This window comes from Equus asinus, chromosome 8, assembly GCF_041296235.1.
Source record: "Equus asinus isolate D_3611 breed Donkey chromosome 8, EquAss-T2T_v2, whole genome shotgun sequence".
Lineage (NCBI taxonomy): Eukaryota > Metazoa > Chordata > Mammalia > Perissodactyla > Equidae > Equus > Equus asinus.
The window spans coordinates 79,721,367-79,743,355 of record NC_091797.1 but is presented as its reverse complement, the minus strand read 5'-3'; the positions used below and the strand labels follow the sequence as shown (position 1 = coordinate 79,743,355).

The window sequence follows — 21,989 nt, the reverse complement described above, 5'->3', positions numbered from 1 at the left end:
GATTACTACCTATAAACCGAGGGGAAAATACAATGCTCAAAGAGCAAGTGTACGCTAGCAAACTCAGTAACTGCACCCAAACACACATCCACAGCCAGGTCTTGCAGGAACACGGTCCTCCGGCTCCAGCCCTGGGGCCCGGGGCCTACCTACCCCGTCAGCGACTTTGGCGCAGCGCGGTGGAAAATCCCGCCGTGCCTTCCGGGCCTCCCTAACTTGGAGCCCCCGGGGGGCTGGGTTTACCCCTTGGGAAAGGAGGCCTGGCCCTCCCCTTTCTCCCCCTACACCCCCACCCGGCTCTCCACACACACCTGCCAGCACCTCCCCCGCCCCCACATTCCCCAGACCCTCGGCGCTCGGCCGAGCCGCTCCTCCTGCGCCCTAGGAGGGCACACCCAGCCCGCGCCCTGCGTGTGCAAGCAGCCAGCGGCCACGAAACCCGTGGCGCTCCCTGCCTCAGCAGTGCAACCCGCTCACCGCGGTGCCCCGACCGGCTGACCCGGGATCTGGAAGGTACAGCGAGGAAAAGAGAGACATGGTGAACCTCCCCTCTGAGCCGGCTTCGGGAAGACCCGTGCGCCCTGGACCTCCCCCTCCCCCACTGCTCCCCCAGAGGCCCATGGGCGGCGCGCTCAGGCCTGAAATTCCGGGGTCTCGGACAAGGCCAGATGACACGTCCCCGGCCCCCCAACCTGGGCCTAGGCCTGCGCGAGGAAGGATATCCAAGCCACAAGGCTTTCTCTCTCTCTCTCTCTCTCTCTCTGTCCCTCTCTTTCTTTCCATGAGAAAGGCCTGGCTGGGCCCCAGCCCCGTGTATGACAAAGGGAGCCGACTCTGGGAGTCCGGGGAGCTGCGCTGCTGCAGCTCCAGCGCGGACCCCAGGGACGCGGGCTGAAAGAGTCCAATCTGGACGGGCTGGGCTGGGGAAGAGGAGGCGGACATAGCGCAGCGGACCTCAGGCAACTTCTGCAAGTTCCCAGGATGGCAAAGGCGGCAGGGGTCCCTGCCCCCACTAGGCCCTGGAATCCTGGCCCCCAAATGTTTGTAAGGAGAGAGAGAGGAAGAGAGAAGTTTTCAGATCGCGCGACCCCATCCCCCAGCCCCAAACGGGAAGGTAAATACTTACTTAGCCTCGGAACCAGGTACAAGCTAATACTCAACAATACTGATGCCTTGTTTTTTTTGCTCTGTCCCGACCGCAACGCTGTAGCCAATTTAGATATGCTATAAATTTAAGAGGTTGCCATGGCCACCACGCGCCCATTGGCCGGCGGGCCCCCTACGTGCCGCGCCACGTCACCAAATCTGAATAAGGATGCGCGAATTAGGCGGCGGCCAGACAAAGATGAGGATCGGGACCGCTTGAAAGTGGGGGAAAGTGCCGGCGCCACCGCCACCGGGGAAAGCCGCTCGGCAGCGCCAAGGCTAGCAGCCACCCAAGACACCTGGGGGAGCCCGGAACAAGCACTGGGGCGCGCGGCCCGGGGCATGAGGCTGTGAACGCCACCACTCCCCACCCCACCCCCGGCAGCCCAGCGCCAGGCCAGCGATCACCCAAGGACTTGACCGGCTGAGTCTTGGTCTGGACCGGACTCGCGCAGCGGCAGCCGAGATAACAGGCGGAGCGCAGCGGCGGGGCCTGGGGGCCCGAGGGCCGGGGGCCCAAAGGGAGGGCAAGGCGGCCCGAGCCGCCGGGGAGCGGGGCTATGATGGTGCACTGTGCCGGTTGCGAGCGGCCCATCCTCGACCGCTTTCTGCTGAACGTGCTGGACCGCGCGTGGCACATCAAATGCGTTCAGTGCTGCGAGTGCAAGGCCAACCTCTCTGAGAAGTGCTTCTCACGCGAGGGCAAGCTCTACTGCAAAAATGACTTCTTCAGGTAAGAGGCCGCGCCGCGCTTCTGCCTGCGCGCCCGCCTGCGCGCGCTCCGCTGGGGCTCCGGGGAAGGGGAGACCGCGAAACGCATCCCAGCCTCCGGGGCTCAGAAGCTTAACTAGGGAGCGCGGCAGCCCACTGCTCTCCAGGAAAGGGCCTGAGCGCGGGCGGAGCAAGGACGCTGCTTCGCTACCTCTGGCTACCTCTTGTTCGCTCCTCCAGGCCAGCTTGGAGCGCTGGCAGGGGAGGAATTCCTGACAAACTTGCTCCCCACCTGTCTCTGCCCCTTCCTGGAGGCTGCGACCTGAGAGCGGAAGCTTCAAGCTTCCTCCGAGAGAGGAAGGGTTTTTGCCGAAGTTAGGGGCGGCTGGAGGGTTCTCCCACCAGGCAGAGTGGGCGAGCCCAGAGGCTGCCCTCCAGGCAGGCCAGCTCAGAGCCCTCCTGGACAAACGGAAACTTTCCAGCTCCGGAGGGGGCTGAGCCAGGAAGCTCTCCTCTGGTGATGGGGGAGGAACCCTTCTCCTCACCCGAAACTCCTTAAACATTTTCTCCCAGGTTGAAAAGTACAAACGAAGTCAAAGCTGAGAATCAGGACCTCAGGGTCTAGCCTGGGCTGTGTCACCTCCTCTTGCTGCCTACGGGGGCCTTCAGGCGGGCCAGGGCAGATCACTTCTTTGGGCCTCAGTTTCCCCCGCTGGGAAATGCCAAAGGAGGCCTAGAAGGCTGTGGGGTTTTCGGCAGCTCAGCCCTGCCAGCTTCTGCCAAGCGCCCAGAGCCGGCTTTGTGAGCGCAAATTCCAGGGGCGCCGAGGGAAGGAGGGCGTGATTAACGCCTCGGAGAAAGGCAGCTCCGGGCCCAGCAGCTCTGCACTAGGGGATGTGAAAAGGAGAAAATGTCAGCCTCGCCTTTACACGTGTAAACGCCCAGCCCCCCGAGGCCTGAGGCCCCTAATGTGGCAGTGCTTGCAAAGCACCTAATGATTTTTGATAAGGTGCATATGGCCAATTACGCCACCGGATAAGGCCAGAAGTGACTTATGGCTTCTAATGCCCTTACTGCATCAACGTCACCCAAATTCGCCCTGTTTAGAGACATGGGTGTGAGTAGATATGGGGCCCCAAAGTCCCAGGCCCTCACCCTCCCCCCCAACTACACTTCACCCCTCCCAGGTCTGCAGCACCCATTTTGGGGGAGGCCGCCTTCTCCCACTGCTCAAGGAAGAAAGAAAAGGATTTAGACCAGGAACTTGGGAAAAGGGGATTTGAGAGACCCCGTGTTCTGGCCATGCAGGTTTAGGATTGCCTTCTGGTCACACTCTCCCACTGCCTGCCAGGGCCAGAGATTTTGGGGGCTAGAGACTCAGTCTCAGCTTTCCAGAGCCCAGCGTTCTGAGGTCCTGCTGTCCAGAGGCTCCTGGCCGGCTCCAGCGGGTCCTGGAGTGCGGACTAGAAAGCCTCCAGTGCTGATGGCGCTGGGAATCAGCAACGGTTCCCTCCTTCCTGCTCAGGTCCACCTCAGGAGAGGGGCTCCCCACCCCCTTGCTAGGAACCGCCAGCCAGGCCAAGTGCCCCCCTACCTGGGCCCCAGCACACTGGAAACGAGCCAGGGGGCCAAGCCAAGAAGTGGTCCAGATCTGGCCTGCCCGGCTTAAAATGCTCCGTGACCTCGAGAGCCGAGTTTGCCTCGAGCGGCCCAGGCGGACCTGGCAAGGACGTAGGGGGAACATCTTGGGGTGCTCTGGGCCTTCTGCTTGGCTGACGGCTGAGCCCATGGCTGGAAGCCCAGGAGACTGAACAAACCTGAGCGGACAAGACAGGCCCAGCCCCAAGAACAGCCCAGGACATTGGTCTCACCTCCTGCACTCTAGACCAAGAGCACAGGAGGAGGGTCTCATCAGACAGATGTGGCAATGGAGGCTTCTCAGAAGCTAAGGCGGGTGGGGAGAGGTCAGGGGCTCGAGAGGGTGGGACATCGGGCTGCTCCGAGGTGACAAGAGATGACAGGGCGTGTTGTGTCTGCAGGCGTTTTGGCACCAAGTGTGCAGGCTGCGCGCAGGGCATCTCGCCCAGCGACCTGGTGCGCAAGGCCCGCAGCAAAGTCTTCCATCTCAACTGCTTCACCTGCATGGTGTGCAACAAGCAGCTGTCCACGGGCGAGGAGCTCTATGTCATCGACGAGAACAAGTTCGTGTGCAAGGACGACTACCTGAGCTCCTCCAGCCTCAAGGAGGGTAGCCTCAACTCAGGTAGGAGGCCACCTGCCACGCCCAGCCTGGCACTCTCTACTTTGCCCCCTGTGTACATTCTGTCCCGGCTCAGAGCTCTCCACACCTGCTCACCCGCCAGGCAACTCTCAAGGCCAGTGGAGGGGCTGGGGAGGAGAGTCAGCATTTGGACCCCGTCCTCCAGGACACCGGAAAGCCAGCTCTTTCCCCCCAGTCCTCCAGTACAGGAGCTTTTTCCAACTTGCTGCCCTTCCCCAATTTGGAACCACGAAATTCCCCTTTCTGCCTCTTTTCAGCTCCTGGTAATTTCTAGCTGCACTGGGAGGACCTTAATTAGGATCTGGAGGAAGGAGAGAAGGGAGAGGAAGATCTGAGGCCCGCTGGGCATCTGTACCCTCCTCCCGTGCCCTCTTCAAGAGGGCCAGTCTCTCCAGAGGGCGTGCCTCCCCCTTACCCAGGCAATAGCGGAAAGTGCTGAGAGGGCTTGAGAAGGGTCCCTCCAGAGGCCCAGCCCCGCCTGCAGGGAGTGGGCGGGCGCCGGCCCCCTGAGGGAGGGGCTGTCGCGGGGTTTGGGAGGGACCCCGGCGCGGTTGCTGGTGGCCTGGGCCTGCAGGAGCCGACTACCCGATTGAAGAGGCCGCGGGCCGCCGCTGACGCTGCTGTTTCCCTTCCCGCTCCGTCCGCCCGCAGTGTCATCCTGTACGGACCGCAGTTTGTCCCCGGACCTGCAGGACCCACTCCAGGACGACCCCAAGGAGACGGATAACTCGACGTCGTCGGACAAGGAGACGGCCAACAACGAGAACGAGGAGCAGAACTCAGGCACGAAGCGGCGCGGCCCGCGCACCACGATCAAAGCTAAGCAGCTGGAGACGCTCAAGGCCGCCTTCGCCGCCACGCCCAAGCCCACGCGCCACATCCGCGAGCAGCTGGCGCAGGAGACTGGCCTGAACATGCGCGTCATCCAGGTGCGGCCCGGCCCGGGTCAGCCCTCTGCAGCCCCAATGCGTGCGGGAGCCTCCCACCCAGCCTCGATGGCTAAAAGGGCGCAGAGTTCGGGTCCGCCGAGGGGCAGACGGTGCTCCCGAAGTCAGGGTCAGCTGGTCAAACTCCTAGCCAAAAAATTCCGCTTTGCCCTGCCGTCCTTCTGGACGTGTGATCTTGGGCCGGTCACTTCGCCTCTCTGAATTCCTCCCCCGCCCCGTTCAAGGACAGTTTTAAGTCTCGCTGGGGTACCGGATCCCTCCCTTCTTTTCAGCTTCCGAGCAGAGAAAGAGGCGAGGTTCTTCACATTCCCCTCCCCCCACCCCGCCCCCCTGCGCCCATGCGCGGGCAGACAGACAAACGGTCAGAGCCCGGCTGGGGAGCCGAGGGGTCGAGAAGAGAGCCATGCCTGGAGGAAAGCCTTTATAAAGCCGTCAGACCGCGGGCGGGCCGAGGACCAGGAAGCCCAAGTCTTTATGAGTCGCCCCACGGGTCCGCGAAATCCTTCATCCTTGGCTGGTTCGCCGAGGCCCCTCTCCACCCCTCCGGCCTAATCCGGCCCGGCCTCCGCCTCTGGGCAGCCTTGGCGCAGAGGAGGAGCTAGGACCCAGCGGGGGCTGCCCGGGCGGGGAGAGGAAGGGAGGGCACCCCCGAACCGAGCTCACAGCCCCCTCCTCTGTCCCAGGTGTGGTTCCAGAACCGACGGTCCAAAGAACGCCGGATGAAGCAGCTGAGCGCGCTGGGCGCCCGGAGACACGCCTTCTTCCGGAGTCCGCGGCGCATGCGTCCGCTGGGAGGCCGCTTGGACGAGTCTGAGATGTTGGGGTCCACTCCGTATACCTACTACGGAGGTAAGGGCCCCCCGCGGGACGCGCTGCCCGACACCTACGCCCGCCCCGTTCTGGGAGCTGAGGGCGCAGGGCTGATTCCGGACGCTCTGGGTCGCCCAAGGAACCTCCACCTCCCTTTCTACTCACGCAGGAGTTACACAACCAGGGACGCACCTTAACAGACACACATACACACTCACCCATAAATACCTCTTGGACACAAAAGCAGACACGTGAGTTCACTCACCCATACAGTGATACACACAGATAAACACACTCATCCACGCAGGACACGTAGGAGCACTCCTGCACGCTCGAGTTCAGAGACTTCACACACACAAATCTAGACACATGGTCACGCAACCACACACAGGTATACTCCACTGCCCACATACACTCACTGACCAACACACCCGGAGAGATCCACAGCCTCACACAGTCCCAAGCATCACACCAAGGCGGTCATTCACAAATCCGCATGCCCCTTGCCCCAGCCGGACACACAGCCTTCCTGCTGCCCTTGCCGGCGGCCTAGTGCACTTGCACCAGTGGGAACACTGGCCCTGGAGGGCCGCATAGGGATGGAGGGGTCAGGATTCACCCCGGGCTGCCTGCTCACTAGCTTCCGAGTCAGCAACTCCTGTTCCACAGCAACTGTGTGCACAGCGGCTGGCACCCGGCAGCTACTCTGCGCAGGACTTCCACCGACTTCCCAGCTCCAAGCGCGCCAGGATTCCTGCGAGCTGGGGCTCAAGGATTGGGCCAACCCAGTTACCTACTCGCGGTCTTTGATGCTGTAGGGGGCGGGGAGCACGAGTTTGCAAAAAACAATTCCGCCCTTGGGTACCAGGTTCAGGCCTGAGTGAACCCTCCTCTTGGTCACCCCTTCGCTTCTTCCTCTCCCTCTCTTCTCCTCCTTTCCTTCTCCACTGCCCCTCCGTTGCCTTCGCACACTTGCTTGCCAACTGATTCCAACTCCGCCGCTACCATCCCAGCTCCCCACCGCGGTTTTTGAGGTCCTCTGTGCTCTGGGGCACTGAAGCCCTCGCTCCCCATCCTGCACTTCCCAGACCCGTGCAGGCACAGGAAAGGCACCTCCCGCTTCTGTTGCTGAGCCTCTGAATTTAGGGAGCCCCCAGGAGTGCCCATGCCTGAGGGGAATCTTTGCTGTGAGTTGCTCAGTGTCCTGGCCTGGGGTGGGGGGGACTCGTTGCCCAGTTAGAGGAGAGGACACTTTTCTTAGAAAAGTGGGTTTGGCGGCAACGCCGAGGGCGAGGGCGAGGCGCCGGGCGCCCAGGCAAATCCGGGGAGAGAGCTACGGGCTTCTTCCGTACATCCGCAGGCCTGGGAGGTTGGATCTTCAGGTCCGGCGGGGGCCCGCAGAAATTGTGGACAAAATGCGCCGCTGTGCTTTTTGGAGAGAGGCTCTGCGGTGGTAGGGCCCTGGTTGGCGGGCTACAGACACTCGGGACAGCCCAGGTGGTGGCCAGGTCTTGGGGTCCCGGCTCAGCGACTCTCTTCACCCATCTCTGCCTCCTTCCGCACAGAATCTCGGCCTGGCGCAGGGAGGCGGTGGGGCGGACCGGTCCGGAATTTCTCCCCGCCTGGGCAATTAAGCAAGGTTTCCCGAGGACAGTGAGCCCCACCAATCCCGCCGACCCTCTCCCCGCGCGTCTGCGGGGTGAGGTGGGGGTCTGCACACGCGGGCCCCTCTGTCAGTGAAATGGGGGAGGGCAGGACCCCCCCAGTCCCAGCGAGGCAGCCCCGCCTAATCCGCGCTGGGAGATCCCGGCGGCGGGGCCGGCAGCGGGCGAGAAAGGGGCCGGGCGGCGGGGCCGGCGGCCCCCGTGGGAGCGCGGACAAAGCCCCAGCTGCGGCTTTTGTGCCCTTTTCAGACGGCGTTTGTTCCAATTACCTCCGGCCCGGCCGCCATATGGGCGGAGGCGGCGCGCTCCGCGCGGGGGCCGCGGCCCTCGTCGGCTTGCCGGCTCACTGCTGGCCGCGGCCGTCCCCCATCCCCGTCCCTTAGGGGCCCCAAACTCGCGGCTTCCAACCTTTCCCTTCACTTTCGGGGAGAATGGAATGAGTGGGTTTTAAAAAGTAACTGGCGACCGCTTGAGCTGTTGTCTACGCCGTCTCCAAGCCGCGCCTCCTGACACCGTCCGTTTAGACAGATTTCTGGGTTTAGAGAGGGACGGGGTGTCCAGAACTCGCCCGGGGTCTGAGTCCCAAAGACGGAGCAGGGAGCTGGGTTTTCGGAGGAGACCTGGCTGCCTGGCGCGCTGGTTTTCCCGCCGTACAAAGCGGGTTGTGGTCACCGGTGCCGGCTGCAAGGTGCTCCTTTCGTGGGGTCCCACACCCCAGTCTTTCAGGGGCCGACCTGGGGGCGGGGAGCAGGCTGTCCAGAAGGGCCTGGCGGAGGGGGTTATGCGAAGAGGTCAGACGGTTGATGCACAATTTGTTGAGAATGGGGGGGGGCGTGTAACCCAGAGTCCCTGCACCCCCTGATTTTGTGGGTTAAATGCACATCTGTGCATATCACTGGAGAGGGAGTCCATAGCTATTTATCAGATCCTTAAAAGGGCTCAGTGTCCCCAAATGCTTCACAGCCTGAGTGTCCTGGCAGACCCGCCCAGGGGGAGCCTGGAGGACCGAGCCGTTCCCCGAGGCACCCGTGAAACCCTGGGCATGACCGGGCGAGCGCTCACGTCCTCCTCCCCTGCTGTCAAGTTGCTGTGGCCCAGCGTTCTCCGTTCCAGACCAGGCGAGGCCGGGGCAAACGGTCGGACCGCCACGTTTACCGGGACCGACGCAGGGCTATACTTGGCGGGGCAAAGGGCAGCGCCAGGTCGGCGAGGTGCGGGGAGCGATGGAGAGAGCGGGAGGCCGCCTTGCGCGCCTGGCGCCCAGGTTTCCCAGGCCCCAGCCCACCTCGCCAGCCCCTCCGCACTGTGGCCGCTGCCGGGTGCCGGCTTCTCCCCCGCGGGGTCGCCGCTCCGCCTCAACCATTTCGCGCTCTGGTCTCCATCCGGCCCAGCATCCCCGCCTTGCTCCTCTCCCGGACTTGTCAGCCTCTGTGTCTCTAGCGCTCTCTCTAACTCATCTCGGCGGTCTCTGGGCGCGTCTGTCTCTCCTGACCTTCCGTCTCGTTCCTGGGTCTCTCGACGGGTTTTTCACGCGTGTCTCTAACCGCAGCCGTCTCATGTCTTTCTCTTTGCCACTCCTGGCCTATCTCTGTCTTACTCGACCGCGAATCTCTCCCGGTCTCCGTCTCTGCCGTGGGTTTGGCATCTCTGGGTCTCTTTTCTTGTCTTGCCTCGGGTCTCTCTGAGTCTAGGGGCGCCCCTTTCACCCTGTCCTCTGCCGCTCTCTCACTGTCCGTCTCTCACTGTCCCTCTCTGGCTCTTTCCACGTCTCTCGCTCTCTGCGTCTCTCTCTCCAGCTCTAAGACACTGGAATCATTCACCGTCTCTGTGTCTCCCCCACCGCTGTTTCTCTCCGTCTCTGTCAAGGAATCTCCGAGTTTGAAGCCGCGGCCTCTTTCTCTGTCTGAGTTCCTCGCTGCTTCTGAGTCTCTCCCGTCTCTTTTCTGAGTCTCTCACAATCCGAGTCTCTCCTCTTTCCCCGTCTCTCCTTGTCTCTTTCTCCAGCTTGACCCCTGGGCCTGCTCCTCCGCCGCCTCGGGCCTCCCTCTCCCTTGGTCTCTGCAGGCCTCTCTGCGGGTGGCCCTAATCTCGAGCCAGTGTCCGCTGTCCCCCATTCACGTGCCCTCCCGGCGGCCCGAGGCTCTGCGCCCCGACCACGTCCGCCCGTCTCCGGCCTTGGTCTCCCCGCTCCCCTCCCTCCAGGCTCGCGGGTCCCTCCCCGACCCGCCATCTCTCATCTCTGCTGTCTCCCTCCCCGTCCCCTCTCCCGCAGACTACCAAGGCGACTACTACGCGCCCGGAGGCAACTACGACTTCTTCGCGCACGGCCCGCCGTCCCAGGCGCAGTCCCCGGCCGACTCGAGCTTCCTGGCGGCCTCGGGGCCCGGCTCGACGCCGCTGGGCGCGCTGGAGCCGCCGCTCGCCGGCCCGCACGCCGCCGACAACCCCCGCTTCACCGACATGATCTCCCACCCGGACACGCCGAGCCCCGAGCCGGGCCTGCCGGGCGCGCTGCACCCCATGCCCGGCGAGGTGTTCAGCGGGGGGCCCAGCCCGCCCTTCCCCATGAGCGGCACCAGCGGCTACAGCGGACCCCTGTCGCACCCCAACCCCGAGCTCAACGAGGCCGCCGTGTGGTAAGGCCGCCGGGCCGCGCCAGTCCCCCGCGCTCCGCCCCGAGGTGCCCCCCGGCCGGCCCCCCGGACCCCGCCTCCCGAAACCAAAACGGCCCACGCGGACGAGGCCTGGGTCTCCCTCAGGGGTTCTCTCTCGGGTCCGCATTCAAGCGGCAGCTGCTCCGCGGCTGGGCGCGGAGGAGGACCGACCCCCATCTCCATCCCGCGGGCTCTCCGGACCCCCAGCCTGCTGCCAGCACTCTCCCGGCAGCCACCAACAATTTCTTGGGACCAAAGTCAATCCTTCGGAAGATCAAGAGATTTCAAGCACGCTCTAGACTTGCCCCCGACCCCCCAGCCACCCGCCACCTCTTAGGACCAAGAGAGGGTTGAGGCTAAGGGGCGGAGGCGATGTCCCCCCCACCCCTCTACAATTCGAGTGGCATTTTGTAATCTTATTTCTCACTCTGCTTTCCCCGTCTTTAAAAAGAGGTGATAAGAAAAAGAGAGGGATTGAAAGGAGAGAGAGGCAAGGGAGCAAAATGAGGAGAAGAGAAGATGGAGAAAGCGCCAGCCAGAGGGGGAAGATGGAGAGCGAGCGAGAGAGCAACACGCTCCAACGGGGATGTCACTCGCTGGGCGGAAGACAAATCCGCCTGCGCGCTGGCGCCCCCTGGTGGCCAATCTTGGGGATCAAGGTCAGCTTTTCTAGGAAGGGGGCCGGCCTGGGCATCGCCAGCCCTTGGCCAGACCTCCTGGTAGCTCCCTTCCTTCGACATTTACTTTGAGGCCGGTGGTCCAGGCCAGACTCGAACACGCGCCCACTCTGTCCTCCCCCTGGGCGAGGCGCCAAGATTTCTGGGCTCCACCCCACAAACCACCCTCCCTCCCGGGGCCTGGAGGCTGAGCCGTCAGGATGTACAGCATTACACTTTTTTGGAAGTCGAACGCTTCTAGTTTCCTTATTTTGTATAAAGAAGAAACAAATAAAGTATGTTTTTGTGTTTACTGTTTATTTATTGTACTCTAGTTATCCGGGGTTGGACATTTTTATATTTTTAAGAGGAGGGTGGGCAGAGTGAGGGAGGGGAGGCAGAAAGAGGTTTACCTAAAAAAAACAAAAATCAAAAAATCAACTTTTTTAAAAAGCAGATTAATAAAAAAATTCTTTTTTCCCTCAGTGCTGTGTGGCTTGGTTTTTTTTTTTTTTTTCGGTCCCTGTCGTCGCAGTCACTCAAAGTGAATGGAACTATTCTTTTCTCTAGTTCTCATCTTGGCCATAAAGTGGACTTGATGGGTGCAAAGACCTCTCCTCGTCTAAGGGGGAGTTCTTTTGGTAACTAGCAGGTAATGACAGTGGCTGCCACTGTTTGACAGCTACCATGGGCCAGGCACAGTATCTCCCCAGGCTTTATGTGATGCCACGATCTAACCCAAGCCTGCCTGGCACATAGTAGGTCTTCAAAATATTTGATGAATGAATGGATATGTGATTTGTTTGTCCCCAGTATGTCAGAAGAATTCTGGCTTCACTCCTAATTATGCCCCATGCATTCCAGGTGGCAAAAACAACGAGCAGGCTGGCGAGCTGGTGCTAGTTGTCTGCAAGGCTGTGCTAGGATAGAAGGGCCCCACAGAGAGGAGAGGAAGGCTGTGCGCGCTCTGTTGTCAGCAGGATGATGGAGAGAGTGGCCGATGAGATTTAGGAGGCCTGAGGCCACTGCCTAAAATGAGTCTCTCCCTCTCTTTGCGTCAGTCTCCCTGCTTACAAAAGGGGAGGTTGGAGGGAGTGCTTCCTATGTTCTCTCCCAACTCAGGCACTTTAGGATTAGAAAAGCAGATGAGGGGGAGAAAAATGGATGGAAGAATGTCCTGCGTTTGGATCCCTTTCACCCAAGCTTGGAGGGGGGCCAGAGCCTGCCCATTTGGGGGTCAGCAGGAAGAGGAGGGGGCCCAGGGAGATGGGGGTGTGAACCATCAGGGGCTGGGCACGCGCTAAGAGACCTCCTCCTCTATCCTCATGTTATGTGGACTTCACAAGAATAATGCAAGGGGATTTGGCCTTTTCTTTTCTTTCCTTATAGCTCATGGAAAATTTAGAAATTTCAGGTAAACAGAAGGAAGACAATGTAATCACCCAGAGTCTCAAGCACCGTGGTGACGTAGCTGGTGTGTTTCCTTCCAGACTTTATTTTCGTTTTGAAACTGGAGCCCCTATTCCGCCCTCCCTGTGGCCCCTGCTCGGGTCCGTGCAGCAGTAGCTCTCAGACTCATAAGCTGATCACAGACAGAGCCACGCCATCCTCTGTACCCACTGCTTAAAGTTTCCTTGGAGTGGGTTTTTAACCAATTCTATTGGACATTTGCATTTGTTTCCAATTTTTTACCACTTTAAGCCAGGCTGGAGTAAATATCCTTGTAGCTAAATCTTGGAACATGTATGAGGGTAAGTTTTATTTGCCCCATTAGGGTGCTCACAGAGGTCAGGGGGCTTGTCCAAAGTCGCACAACTGGGGAGTGGCAGAGCTGGGATTCGAGCCCACGTGTGTATTGGGTTGTGTTTCTACTCCACTGCGTGCCCAGATTGTGATGGATTATAGAGGCCAGGAGAGAATGTATGAGATGGGCATCTCGGCCAGGCCCCCAAATATTTTCTGGGCACATGTGCGTTCTGCAGAAGGGCTCCCTTAGAGCTGCTGCCAGAGCGAGGCCTGGGAAAGTGAGGCTGGGAAGAGAGGGGACTCACCCTTCACTGCTCTGCAGACAGGCTTGTGACAGGGTCACAGAGGCAGGGGAGGGGGAGGAGAAGGGTGGGGAGGAGGGAATGGGGGGGAGAAAGAAAGTGGAAGGGGGGGAAGGGGAGGGAACGGCAAGGAGAGCAGGAGCGGGAGAAGGGGAGATGAAAGAGATGGGAGGACCCCTCCTGCCCCCCCCACGGAGGCCTACCAGGTCACTACAGCTCTGACCTGCTCTGGCCCCCAGCTGCCCACCCAGGTGGGCAGCTTGAGCCCAGAGGTGTCAGGGAGCTCACCGTGGGGCAGCAGAGTGGGGCTGCAGGATGAGAACTCGCTGCAGTGCCAGCCCTCCCAGCCCCTCCTCCCAGGCACAGACACCCACACACCCACACACCAAGCACGTGTGTGCTCACACACACACATTCACACATGCAAGCCCATGCGCACAAAGAGAAGGGCCGGCAAATGCAGGCACAGGGGCACAGGCACACGGACACACACCAGCCATCTTTGCACACCTGCAGATGCACGTGCAGGCACACAGACGTACAGACAGGCACGAGGTAATGGACATGGTCTACACACGTGTGCACACATCGGCGGGTGCAAGCACGTGCACATTACTATGCATGCAGTTGTGTACTGTGTGTCTTTGCACGGAGAAACATGCCTTGAACCCACATGTCTACCCCCATGGGCACACGCACACCCAGACATCGTGGCCCTGGGCACATGCGTGCACATCCACATACACAGGGCATTTCCCTGCTCTTCACATGTCCACTTCCATCTGGGAGACTGGGAGAGGCTCACCCCTGTGTCAGGGGATACTAAATAACCCTGCGGCGGTCCCACCCAGATCTCCGAGGGGGCTGCAGAAGCCAGAATCCAGGGAGGACGCTGGTCTCTGGGGTCCTGAGCAGTACTGGGGTGACTCCCAGGGCCCTTCCTCTGAGGGCTCATGACTGAGCAGAGGTCACCTGGGAGTTGGATGGGGGCAGAACAGAGCAAGGGCCCTGAGGTCCAGGAGACTATCTGGCTGGTCACTGAGTCACCTTTTTGAGCTTTGGTTTGCTCCGCTGTGAAATGGGCTCCCAATGGCCTTTCATCCACGTTGGCGAGTTGTAACTTAGCCCGTGACCAAGGTTCGGGAAACGTTGGCCCAGGTTCAGTCCTCACGTCCACCCTCCCCCAGACACACACACGTGTACACACACGCACATGCACACGCCAGCTTCTTTGCAGAATGACAAGGGGAGAGAGGGGAACCCTTGTCAAAACCAGCTCAAACCCACCCCCACTCCTGCGGGCTCATGTCAACTCCCCAGGTGCCTACTGGAACCGGGGCTCTAGGAGAAGTCCGCCCCCACCTCCCCCTCGGCAATGGCCCTGTGGTGTCACAGTCGTGGTATGGGGTGTGCTTAGTGAGGGAGGCGGTTCCTAAGGAAGGCTGGGTGGAAATGGGGAGGATCGAGAAAGGACATTTGTCCCTGGGCACCCACAACTGTTTTCTCAAAGTGTGATCAGAAGGCAGCACTTGCTAAAAATACTTATCCCCAGGCCCCACGGCCCGTGGCTGGAATTGCTCTCTGGCACGGCACCCAAAAGGCTTCACGTTTGTCAAGCTCCCCAACTGATTCCGATGCCCCTGAACTTACAGGACTGCTGCCAGACAAAGTCGCGTCCAGAGCCTAATTCGGTCCTCCCAATGCCCCTTCCGAGTGAGCGGTGTTAGTCCCACTTTTCAGATGAGACTGAGGTGACATGAGCTGCCTGGGGTCACACAGCCCCGGGGCAGCAGAGCCAAGTTTTGAATCAAGAACTTCTGCTTCCAGAGCCCATGCTGCCCCTGGACCTGGGACAGAGCCTGGCACAGCGGAGCCCTCCTTCTGTGCGGAGTACCTGCATGATTGGGTGGATGGATGGAGGAATGAATGAACGCACTTCAGCTGCCACAAGAAGAGATTCTTTAAGAAAGACTGCCATGAATGCTAATTCTTATTGGTAGCAACCTCGCTAGATGTTGTTTAAAACCCCTTCTGGGTTAAACAAAGCTAGCCAGAAGGGCAAAGGGCATAATGAAACTTACCAAGGTCAAAAGACGTAAGGACTTCCGGCTTCTCCTTGCTTGCCCTTGTTTCTTTCTCTCTCCCTCCCCTCCTCGTCTCTTTCCTCCTTTATTAATGTATCTCTTCATCTCCCTCTATCTCGTCATCACCTGTATTTATTATCATTTAAAAATAAAAGATTTCAGAGTGGAAAAAAAATACTCCCAGGCGGGCAGGTAGGGAAGCTAGCCAGCCCCTGGCCGTCCCCTCCAGCTCTGGGAAAAGGGGGATGTCACCTCTCCCCCGCTGCCCCGAGGCTGTAACGCTGGACAGTTAAACCACACATATTCCAGCCCCCATCATGCCCGCTCCCCCCATCCCCATCCCTGTCCACCTGCCCCGAAATAAACACCCCCCAGAGCGGGAGAGCTGACCCCTCGTGCTTAGGACTAATATTTAAAATGCAGAATGGCTGTGGAGGGCTCCTGCTCCCAAGCCTTGTCGTGCAGTAAAAAGATATAAACAGAATAAATTACCTCTCCAGCTCGGATTATGAGAATACCCATCTCCTGACCGGAATTTTAAGTCCTGCCTCCCTCGTCGCGCCGCACACGGCTGATTTATGGAAACCCGAGCGCTCCTCTGCATATTTCTCCTGTTCAGCCAAGTGACCGGGTTTACCCTTCCTATGCCATTAGCGTTATTAACACCTGGGCAACCGATCATTGCAAATGGGCCATTTCTGTGATGAACGGAGACCTCTCCGCCGCTTCTCTGGGGCCCTGCTGCCTCCGGCCACCTCTCTCTGCATTTGGTGCCAGGACTCAGGAGCAGGTCCACTTCCCCCAGCACCTGCTGATGGACTCCTGGGGGCTTTGGGAGAGAATCCCTCACCCCAGCAGGTGCCCGTGGCTGTCTGTGACAACACCATTCTTATTTTTTATTCTTCAGAGAATGTTCCAGATGGAGGACAATGTCCCCATGGACCAGGGAAAGAAACTCAGGCTCAGGGAGGGCCAGAGACTGGCCTAAAGTCCCACAGAGAGTTCACAGCAGAGTTGGGGTCAGAATTCAGAGCTTCTAGCCCCTCGATACTCAAAGTGTGGTCCATGGACCAGCAGCAGCAGCATCACTTGGGAACTGGATAGGAATGCAGAGTCTCGGGCCCCCCAGAACTTCAGAATCAGAATGTGCACAATCCCCGGGGATTGGGGGGCACATTTCTTGTTTGAAGCATTGGCTTAGAAAGACAGCCAGATTCTCAGCAATCCCTTTATCACTGGAGGAAAACCTTACGGTGTAGATTTCTGCTCAGAAGCAGCAGGGACCCCAACTCCATGGTCAAACTACGTGAAGATGAAGCAGCCGGCCAAGATCGTGACGCCCACCTGGGCACTGTCCACTTCTTCCTCCACTATAATATCCCAACCACATCGTGTCTGTGTCCCCATCCCCAGGCTGTGAGCAACCTGAGACCAAGCACTGTGTGACTGATGTTGGACACAACCTCTCTGAGCCTCAGCTTTGCCATCTATAAAATGGGAACAATAAGATCTAACTTCAAGTGTCATTGTGACGGTTAAATAAGGTCACACATGTCATAGTCTAAGCACAGTGCCTGACATGGCACAAGCCACTAAGTAATAAACACTGAATAAAATAATAATAATATAGTAATAATAACAATGGCCGTTCATTGGATGCTGCAGCTATTATTATCAGTATTCTATTTTCTTCTTGGAAGAAGTGCTAAAACATTTTTTAAAACAAGGACTAACTTCACAGCCTAGTTGTACAGATATGCAACTTATTACTTTCCAGAACATTCTTTAAGATATCCATGTTGCCAGTTGGATATGACAGGGCCAGTGAAGATAAGAGCAGGTCTGGCATAAAGTGGGAGGTCCAGGCCCGATGAAGAATAATTTGGCAAGCTGTTTAAAAAGAAATGTACCGTCAACGGATGAAAAGATGAATGAAGTGTGGTCTGTCCATACAATGGAATATCATTCAGCCGTGAAAAGGAACGAAGTGCTGATACAGGCTAAGACATAGATGAACCTCAAAAACACGATGCTAAGTGGAAGAAGCCGGTCACGAGAAAACCACACATTGCAGGGTTCCATTCATAGGAAATGTCCAGAATGGGTAAATCCATAGGGACGGAAAGCAGACCCATGGGTGCTGGGGGTCGAGGGCAGAGGAATAGGGAGCTACAGCTTAAGGGGTTCAGGGTTTCCTTTCTGGGTGATGCAAATGTCCTGGAACTGGATAGACGTGGTGGTTGCACAACATTGTCAATGTCTTAAACGCCACTGAATTGTTCACTTAAAAACGATTAACTTTATGTTATGTTTCACCTCATTTAAAAATGTATGAAAAAAAAAAGAAATGCAACTTTCTGATATTCGGGACCTGCAGGACACCCAAACATAGCTGGAAAATAAACCCCCGAGGCCTAACGGAGACTCTCTGGAGCCTGTGTGACTGCTGGCTCCTCCTGGCAGATGCTGCTGGAGGAAGAGTTGGCCTCATGTGTGTTTTTGGGGTCCCTAAAATCAAACCATATCGTTGCGTGCTGCGGCCAGGCCGGTATATAACCAGAGCAGGCTTGCCCGCGGTGTGGACGGGGACGTCTGGAGGAAGCAGGCATTTTCACCGGATCCTGACACCTCGTGAAGAAGTCGCTCTCTCCCATTCTTTTTCAGCCCTTTTGCTTGTTTGAGGGAGAGTCTCTGTGTGGTGCTGGCGTGTCTTAAACGCCCCTCTCACACTTGCGTCACAGGCAGGCTTGGAGATCTGGCGCAACCGAAGCTAGCTACAATGTAACGGCGTCATTCCACTTCTCCTTGTAGTTATTGCTACGCTTATTCTCTAACTCTGGGAAGAGATACTGTTTCTTCGTTACAGGTGGTGATAACATTTTCTTTCTAAATCGCGTGTAAGGCTTCAAGAAACGTCGGAATTAGGTTAATAGGAAAGAAGATGCATGGATCTGGCGCAACCCTAGGTGGCAATATGAGTTTGGGGATGATTTTTCTGGAATGTGCACAGAGAGAGCTGGCCCCTACGGGCCCACTCCAAGTCACTGGGGACCTCTCTGTGGCTAACACACAGTCCCAGGGGATTTTTACTTCTGGACCAGCTTTGCTGTGCCTGTGCTGTGTGACTGTGACCCAGTTACCCACCCTCTGGGCCTCAGCATCCTCATCTGAAAAATGGGAGTGAGAGGTAGACCGGAGACCCTGCAGCCAAGTTGTACAGATCTCTGCTTGCCTTCCTGAATCTTCTCTCCACTCCTTCATTCATTGTTATTCAGCAAATGTTTTTTGAAGGCCTACTATGTGTTGGGCACCCTTGTGGGCTCTGGGTTACAGAGGTGAACACAGTGGATTCAACCCCAGTTCTCACACGGCTGGTATTTTACTGGTGGAGACAGACAGTCACCAAGGGAGAAAATGGTGGATAATTTCAAACAGTGATAGAAAAAGAGGGTGATGAGATTGAAGGTGACCGGGTGTTGGGAGAGGCGGTCAGCCGGCCGGGCTGGGGTGAGGCAAGCAGGCTGCTCATCTTGGGTGCAAAATTTAGGGGAAGGAGGCACACCAAAACACGGTAATCCAGATAAATAGTATTTTAATATACTATTTTGAAAAATCAAAATAAATGCAAAAGAATGCATGATGAACAAAATGCAACCTTTTTTTAAAAGACAGGATCTGACAGGTCTGGGGTTCGGGTGAGGTGGGACACACAAGTGCAAGAGGAGATCCTATCTTTATTTGAAGTGTCGCTATTTTATTCCTCATGAATTTCCTTTGCACTAATTTTAATTTTTTTAAAGAAATGTTTTATGGGGCTGGCCCCGTGGCCTAGTGGTCAAGTTCACACATTCTGCTTCAGCAGCCTGGGTTTGTGGGTTCGGATCCAGGGCGCAGACCTACAGCACTCGTCAGCCGTGCTGTGGCAGCATCCCACATAAAAGAGAGGAAGATGGTCACAGACGTTAGCTCAGGGCGGATGTTCCTCAGCAAAAAAAGAAACAAAATGTTCCATTACAATATTATTTATCTTGATTTCTGAGTTTTGGGGCCCCCCTTCCATTTTGCTCCCAAGGCGAGTGCCTCATTTGCATCATCCCAGACCTGGCCCTGGGAGGCAGGCTGTGGTCCAGGAGGGCCCTCTGAGGAGGCGACATTTAGCCAAACCCTTTGCTGGGATCTTAGGGAAGAGTGTGTCAGGCTAAGGAAACAGCGCAGACAACGGCCCTGCAGTGAGATCGAGCTTGGTGAACTCTAGGAAGAGGCCAGTGTGGCTTCAATTCGGGGAGTCTCGAGGGGAAAAGGGAGGAGAAGGAGGAGCCGAGGCCTGAAGGATCCGCAGCAGCCAGATGGTACAGGGCCCCGGAGCCAAGGTGAGGGTGTCCTTTACCCCAAGTGCGGCCAGGGGGCGTGGGAGGGTCCAAGCAGAGGGGGCAAGGATCTGCCTTGGGCTTACTTAAGATGACTCTGGGTGCCGGGGTGGAGTCGGGGTGGCCTCAAGACTGGCCACAGGGAGACCAGTGGGGAGGCTGCTGGTCACCCGGGCAGGGGACGTGCCTGGCTTGTGGGTCCTATTTGCTACTGCAGGACTTCTCCCTGGAAGCCGTCCAGGCGTGCTTTTACTCCTCGTCTTGCAGGAGAGGAAACTGGGGCTCAGAGAGGTTAAATCACCTGCTCCGTGGCTAGCTAGTAAGAAGAAAAGGTGGGGTTTGAGCCCAAGTCTTTAAAGACCCAGCTTGGCCCACTCTCTGCCCACCTTCGCATCTCAGAAGAAAAAGGACCACGTGACTTCAGGCGAGCCTCAGTTTCCCTCATCTGTAATAGGGGATGAATCATAGCTCGCCCATCCTAGGGTTAAGGGGAACTAAATCTGCCACGCATGGCCTAAGCACTCAGTAATTTTTACCTTAAAAGGAAGAAAAAAGGTCCTTTCCACCCACTTCTCCCTCTACTGCTTCTCCCCGAAAAGGACAAACTTCGCTATTTGTTCTTCAAACATTTATTTTATTCTTTAGGTTTTTTTGGAATGAGGAGGCTTGGCGAAGGGAATCAGTTTTCGGACTTAAGATAAAAAATCGCAGCAAAGGGTCGACTTGACTCCTGATAATTAATGGGGCGGGTTGTAATAGGATTCCCCCGCCTGTGGCACTCCCAGAGAACACCTTTTTACATAAGATATTGCCCACGCTGGAGTGGCAGCGGGGTGATTTATGGGGTTCCTTGCTCCAGAAAACCTCTCCGGGGGTTGCCCAGCCAGTGGAATTTATCAGGGAGTTTGGAAGCAAGGCGAGAACCCTGCCCGTGACATTTTTGGTGGAGTTTAAAAAGCACAAACATTGGGGAAGGGAGAGGCCGATGGGACGGGAGGGCAGGGAGGGGTCTGTTGGGTTGGGTTCTCCACAAGCAGAGCCCGAGATGTGGATGCTGGGCACGAGATTTATCAGGGGAGGGGGCTCGGAGCAGAAGGGGAGTGAGCGGGAGCTGAACCCGTGGCGGTCTGGAGTCCAGCCTCAGCCTCATCCCACTGGGAGCTCTGGGGACTGTGGGTGGCACTGTAGAGACGCCCTGCCTTGAGGTTGCGAGGGGAGCTGCTCTTTATACCCCTTACCAGTCGGTCGTTGGCTGTGCGCCACCCCGAGGAAGGCGTGACCTCCCAGGTGTCCTGGACACAGGGGCTCCCATTGGCAAGCCCCTGGAGCAGGGTGCAGCTGGGGACCATTAGCGGCCAACACACCCAGCAGCTGGACAATGGCTGCACCCACGTGACACAGGGGATTTGAGTAGCAGTGCGGGGCACCAGGAGTGTCCACTGGAGAGGCAAAGGTTTCTCGGGACAGGAAATGGAAATCAAGGCTGGGGACAGGGCTGAGGGATGGGGTGGGGTGTGGCCTCAGACTCCGCTCTCCCGAGCATCTCCTCCACCCTCAGAGGAAAAACCGAAAGTCCCCACCACAGCCTGCAAGGCCCTCCATGATCTGGTGCCCCTTCCCCCGTCACACATGCTCTTTACCTCTCTGTCCGTCCTCTATCATCTCCTACCATTCTCTCCCTCGCCCCCTGCCCTGCAGCCACACTGGCCTCCTCACACACTCTGATCTCAGGACCTTTGTACATGCTGTTCTCTCTGCTCTTCCCCTTCTTGCTCCCCATGGCTTGTTCCTTCATTTCCTTCAGACCTCAGCTCAAATTTCACCTTTTCGAAGAGGCCTTCTTTGACCATCCTCTCTCAGCTAACCAATCGATTAAGGGACTTAAGAAACAGACCAACCAAATGCAACACAAACACTTTGGATCCTGATTCCAACAAAACAACTCTAACAAGACAATTTTGAGACCATCTGGGAAAAGTTGAGTATAACCTGGATATTAGATAACATTAAGGAGTTATTTGTTAATTGTGATGGATGTGGTGATGGTATTGTGCTTATGATAAAAAGTTTCTTCCTTGTCTGTTAGGGATCCATACTGACATCCTTTGTGAGTAAAACGCTATGGTGCCTAGGATTGCTTTAACAGACACCAACAACACGGACCCCACCCCCTCCCTGACATTCTCTCTCTCTTTATCCTGCCTCGTCCTTCCTCGCAGCATATATCAGTATCTGACATATTATGTTTTTATTTGGGGATGTGCTATTGTCCGTCACTCTCCATTAAAATGTAAGCCCCATGAGGTCAGCACTTTTGCTGTATTCCCGGCACCTGGAAAATGCCCAACACAGAGTAGGCGTCTAATAAATATTTGCTAAATGAGTGAATGGATGGATCCACAGGCTCGTCATGTCCCCCTCCCACATGTTCCCTCCTTTTGGATCTTCCGTCTCAGACATTTACCCAGATGGTCACCAACGCCTGGTGGCCGCCCTCACCACTCCAAATCACTCACCGAGTTGTGTTGATTCCACCTTCTCAATGTTTCTCCAAACTCGTCACCTCTTCTCCATGCAAACCACATGATTTGGTCCAAGCCTCCAGGCCCTGCCCAGGGCCA

The 21,989-nt window shown here is 57.4% G+C and overlaps 1 protein-coding gene across 1 annotated transcript; it reads left to right on the top strand.

The window, feature by feature from the left end:
• Positions 1-1,571: 1,571 nt before the first annotated feature.
• On the top strand, positions 1,572-11,353 carry LHX5 (LIM homeobox 5). The gene is made up of 5 exons (XM_014858591.3): positions 1,572-1,879; positions 3,897-4,120; positions 4,790-5,067; positions 5,769-5,934; positions 9,832-11,353. Exons 1-5 carry the CDS (start codon positions 1,707-1,709, stop codon positions 10,197-10,199), a joined length of 1,209 nt encoding a protein of 402 aa, XP_014714077.2. The 5' UTR covers positions 1,572-1,706; the 3' UTR covers positions 10,200-11,353.
• The last annotated feature ends 10,636 nt before the right edge of the window (positions 11,354-21,989 follow it).

Excerpts from the sequence above, each read along its gene's own strand:
- LHX5 (XM_014858591.3), top strand. The coding sequence starts at position 1,707 with ATGATGGTGCACTGTGCCGGTTGCGAGCGGCCCATCCTCGACCGCTTT. Across the intron at positions 4,121-4,789 it reads GGAGGGTAGCCTCAACTCAG|TGTCATCCTGTACGGACCGC; the intron begins GTAGGAGGCCAC and ends GTCCGCCCGCAG. Across the intron at positions 5,068-5,768 it reads TGAACATGCGCGTCATCCAG|GTGTGGTTCCAGAACCGACG; the intron begins GTGCGGCCCGGC and ends CCTCTGTCCCAG.